The following is a 4827-nucleotide window of genomic DNA, read 5'->3' on the forward strand; positions in this document are numbered from 1 at the left end:
GACACCCCTTTTCGCCGCCTGCTCCCCTACTCCATGACCCACCACCTCCATCACTCTCCGGGGGGAAAAACAAAAACCACCATTCCTCCTACCTACCTCCGTTCTGGATCGATCTGTCCATCTCTACCTCCACTCCGCTCCGACTCTTCTACCTCTCTACCTGTCTCACGCTGCTTGTTGCTCTTCTCTCCCTCTAAAGATGGTTGCGCCCCAAAGTCTGTTTACCCTCTTCGGTATGTTATCGTTAGCTCTCTCTCTCGCTCTCTCTCTCTCTCTCTCTCCAACTCTCTCTCTCTGTCTCTCTCTCCCTCTCCAACTCTCTCTCTCTCTCTCCAACTCTCTCTCTCTCTCTCTCTCCAACTCTCCCTCTCCAACTCTCTCTCTCTCTCTCTCCAACTCTCCCTCTCCAACTCTCTCTCTCTCTCTCCAACTCTCTGTCTCTCTCTTCAACTCTCTCTGTCTCTCTCTCTCTCTGTCTCTCTCTCTCTCTGTCTCTCTCTCTCTCTGTCTCTGTCTCTCTCTCTCTCTGTCTCTCTCTTCTACCTTCTCTTTTTGTTTTATTTCCATTCTATATTTGAGACATTTGTTATTCTTATTATTCTTATTATTATAATTGCAAGCTTATGTTTGCGCACACTAGCTTGTTTAGTCACTTGTAATACATTTTGACCCCCTGTTTATTGGTTTGGGTTAATGTTGATTACTTTGCCCTAAAATTCACTAGGTAGTAATCTGTTAATGCACGGTTAAGTCAATATCTCTGCATGTTGTTTTATTGCTATGATTTCTAGCCATCTGACACAGCATGATACCGTATCTGTTTAGAGGGTGTCTCTTCTCTCTTTACCTGTTCTCTCTACACACCTCTCACTCAAAAGTCTGCTGTAAAGTTCTTGTGTGTACTCTGCTAGTCTCTCTTCTGTGTTTCTTGCCTTTTTAAATATCCTTTGCCTCCAGCGCTGACTTTCCATTCTATTCTAACTGTCTGCTTTCTCTCCACCTCACCTCTTCTCCTCCTGCCTGTGGCTCTAACGCAGGAGTGTACGGCGATGTCCAGAGGGTGAAGATTCTTTACAATAAGAAGGACAGCGCTCTCATTCAGATGTCGGACTCCAACCAGGCCCAGCTAGGTGAGCAGTTGTCACCGTCCACCTGTGATGCTAGCAGCAGGAAGTCGATGCTGCATCCAAGGGGGCAATGAACTGAGAGCAAACTGAGTCTTACAGATAAGAGTTCGGACCATTTCTGGTTTTGCCGGCTCGGTGTGTGTAAGCTCACACCAGTTTGATTTCATGCATTGTTTTTCCATTGTGACAATTTAAAACCTGTTCCGACTGCGCAATGCTGCTAAATGCTTGTTTTGCATTAGTAATAAGCAAAATGACAAACGTCATTAACATGACTTTGTTTGCGTAAATGGACAAATGGAGCCGCAGTAGGAGGGGAGGGGAGGGGGGGGGGGGGGGCACATTGATACAGCTGGTAAAATGTAAAGATGTGATGCCTGGTGATAGTCCTTCACTCAGGTATCACAATGGGGCACTCTGTTTTTAACCCTGTATCCGCTGTATCGTACACAAAGAGCTGTGATTCATATGAAAGACAACCACCACCGAAATGTCAAACTCCAGAGTTGAACCTGTTATCGCTCTCAAATTGATGGACAGGTCTGTTCAGAGGCTATGCTGTCCTTCAATATGTTAGAACAGTCCCAGTAGCCAGAGTAAGGCCTGCTCATCACTCCTCCTGTTTGTTGTTGTGTGAAAAGAAGTTGACTTCATGAAGAGCTGTCATCACCTAGTGAGCAAGCTGAGTGGAGGAATACAAAGATCCTCACTTTATTATTTCAATGTCTGACGACATCAACATGAGCACGGTTTCTCATTTTATGGTTGTTTGTGTTTATTTTCCACTATAAGTTTTCTCATTATTGGCTTCAGTTAGTAAAGCCAATGAATACCACATGACGGGCAGCAGCGTCCTCACCCATGACCTGCCTTTCTTTTTCCCACGGCCGAAGCGATGAGCCACTTGAACGGCCAGAAGATGTACGGAAAGATCATCCGCGTGACGCTGTCCAAGCACCAGACCGTGGCTCTGCCCCGGGACGGCCTGGACGACCAGGGCCTGACCAAGGACTACGCCAACTCCCCACTTCATCGCTTCAAGAAACCCGGCTCCAAGAATTTCCAGAACATCTTCCCGCCGTCTGGCACCCTCCACCTCTCCAACGTCCCGTGAGTACCAGGCCAGCGAGCTCGGGGTCAGTCAGCGGTGTTGATACTGATTGTTGTTGATGCTGGAGAATGCTGTGTCTCATGAAACAGCCACAGCTCTTCATGCAGGTCCATTTTGCACCGGACCACGACTTACAAGACAATTTGTCCAGATTTGGAGAAGTCTAATTATATATCTATTATAAAAATAGAATAAAATGCAGCATGAGAAACACTGACTGTGTGACCTTTGTCTCAACAGACAAGACGTGACGGAGGATGACCTGCGGCTGCTCTTCTCAAACGCTGGAGGAACTGTGAAAGCTTTCAAGTTTTTCCAGTACGTAGACTTATCCCACTGCAATATATACGGGACCTGATGACATGTTACTGCTGAGGATCCTTCCATCTTGGAACAATCCGTGATTGTTAATAAATAGTTTAGTTCAGTTAAATAGGTAAAAAGAGGCTTGTCACGCGCCGGTCCTTCTTAAAGGTCAGCGAACATTTAATGCGTCAGAGCTGGAGCTTTTGCTAATTTTGGGGTTAACCGCCTTCATGGTGAGGTTGTACCGGAGCAGTACATCATGAGCACACCATCAGACCCGATCCACAGGTTCATTTCCTACATAACACTGTCGTGTTTTTTATAGGGATCGCAAAATGGCTCTGATCCAGATGTCGACGGTGGAGGAGGCCATCCAGGGCTTGATTGACCTGCACAACTACAACATGGGAGGCAGCCAGCACCTGAGAGTCTCCTTCTCTAAGTCCACCATCTAAGAACAGCAGCCAACGTGACCCACAGTCTGGGAGCTGGTGGTCAGAAACCTTACAGACTGTCTGTACACTGGGGGGGGGGGGGGGTCGACCATATTGAGTGAATCAGTTGTTGGGCTTTTGTTGATCCTGTCATTCCTTGGGAGAGAGAGAGAGAGAGACTGACATTTCTGACATCATTTTTTTTTTTTTTTTTAAAAGAGGAAACTAGTTTTTTGCAGATACTGGATCCTCCCAGCTGTTAACTGTACCTCTGTATTATATCAGGCAAACATATTGACATGATTGATTGTCTCTCCCCCCCCTCCCCCCCCCCCTCTATGATAGTTTGATGTCGATCGGTGTTTAACTCTTTATTTAGTTGGAAAGATACAGTACTTATGTGCCTTACTTGACAATATCAACTGCTCCTACAGCTGGACATGTTCATTTATTACCCTCTTATACGTTTGAGGCACATTGGTATTGGTATATATTTTTGAGGGACAGTGAGAAGACGAGCTGTTTTGTCGTCCTCTAAACTTTGTTACAGTTGTTTTTAGCTCTTTGGGGGGGTTTTACATTCATAACATTTTCCCTTTTTATAGTTAAGCAACAGAAGAGAATATTACTTGAGGCTAAATGTACGAGTTTAAAAGCAATCCCGCGACAGGCAGCTTCACTTTGAACGCCAATATTCCACAAGTACGTTCAGCATAAGATCCTTCTCCCCCAGTTTTGATTCCACATATTCAACCAAACATCACAACGTGGCGAAGGTATCCGTGTTTTATTTGTGGAAGCCTTTCCTGTGCTTTGTTCTCCCACATGTGTTCCATGAGGTGTTTACTGTCAGTGACAATGGTTCTCTAAAGCATGTGTAGTTGTGACAGGATCTCACTTCAGAAAGCGTTGCATGCTGTGGAAGCAGTGAGACGAGTCCACTGTGATGTATTTGTCATGTGACAGTTTACATGGAGAGGGCTCCTCAGTTGGACCAAAGTTTCTGTGCCTTCAGTGGTTTAATTCATTTGAACTAACACAAAAAAGCAAAAAAAAAGTATTTGAACACACTGATGCCCAGAACTTTCAAGTGGTGACTTAATTCCCGATGTTTTTAAACTACCCAACCTTGGCTTGAGGTTATTGCTCAGAAATAATAGTTGTGTATTGTATTTTATTTTATTTTTTTTTTATTTTTTTTTTCCCCAAGTCTGATTTTATACAGCTGAAAATGTAATGATTTGGTATAGTTCTGAAGAGGCACAATTAAAGGATGAATTATTTTCTAACAAGGGGAGGTACGCCTTGGTGTCCTGCTCTTTTTTGTTTTTGTTGAGTTTTCCCTCATGGTCTCTCCTGTGTATTCTGCATTACGTCTGTAGCATGCTTAATAAAACTATTCTGTAGCTCCACTTTCACCTCCTCTGTCTCTCACTTCTCTGTTCTGTCTGCTTACTTCTGAAGCCATCTTCAGTCCCAGGGTGGGAAAGGAGCCAAAGCCAGCTCTGATACGCCAGATTGAGCCCTCTGATCGCACTAATTCACAGGACCAGTACATTTGTGTTGATGCGTTTCCCACCCTGCCAACTGACACAATCTATTCCTTTGATGTCTTGCTCTCCTCTCTTCTGCAAGTTGCCTATTTTCTAAACGGTCTCTAATCTGCCTTGCTCTCTGATCTATCTACTTGCTCTCACACTAAATCAATTACAGAAATGGCCACATTTGTCATTTTTCCAGGCTCTGCATTTTACGCCATTGTAAGCGTTCCAGCATTAATTGCTCTGTACACACTTGGTTAATGTTCAGCCAATTACATCCACATGGTGTTGCTGCAGAATGGCGTTTC

At 44.7% G+C, this 4827-nt stretch overlaps 1 protein-coding gene across 2 annotated transcripts in view; it reads left to right on the plus strand.

Annotated features, from left to right (window-relative positions):
* The window catches only part of LOC116397837 (polypyrimidine tract-binding protein 2-like), a 14451-nt gene extending 10061 nt beyond the window's left edge, over positions 1-4390 (plus strand). For both annotated transcript variants that reach the window (XM_031873676.1, XM_031873677.1), the window contains exons 10-14: positions 200-233; positions 1038-1130; positions 2021-2237; positions 2479-2556; positions 2870-4390. In XM_031873676.1, the coding sequence (XP_031729536.1) occupies positions 200-233; positions 1038-1130; positions 2021-2237; positions 2479-2556; positions 2870-2999 (552 nt within the window). In that variant the 3' untranslated portion in view covers positions 3000-4390. The remainder of the gene's footprint in view (positions 1-199; positions 234-1037; positions 1131-2020; positions 2238-2478; positions 2557-2869) is intronic.
* The last annotated feature ends 437 nt before the right edge of the window (positions 4391-4827 follow it).

Source organism: Anarrhichthys ocellatus, unplaced genomic scaffold (assembly GCF_004355925.1).
Source record: "Anarrhichthys ocellatus isolate YVR2014 unplaced genomic scaffold, GSC_Weel_1.0 scaffold73, whole genome shotgun sequence".
NCBI classification, from domain to species: domain Eukaryota; kingdom Metazoa; phylum Chordata; class Actinopteri; order Perciformes; family Anarhichadidae; genus Anarrhichthys; species Anarrhichthys ocellatus.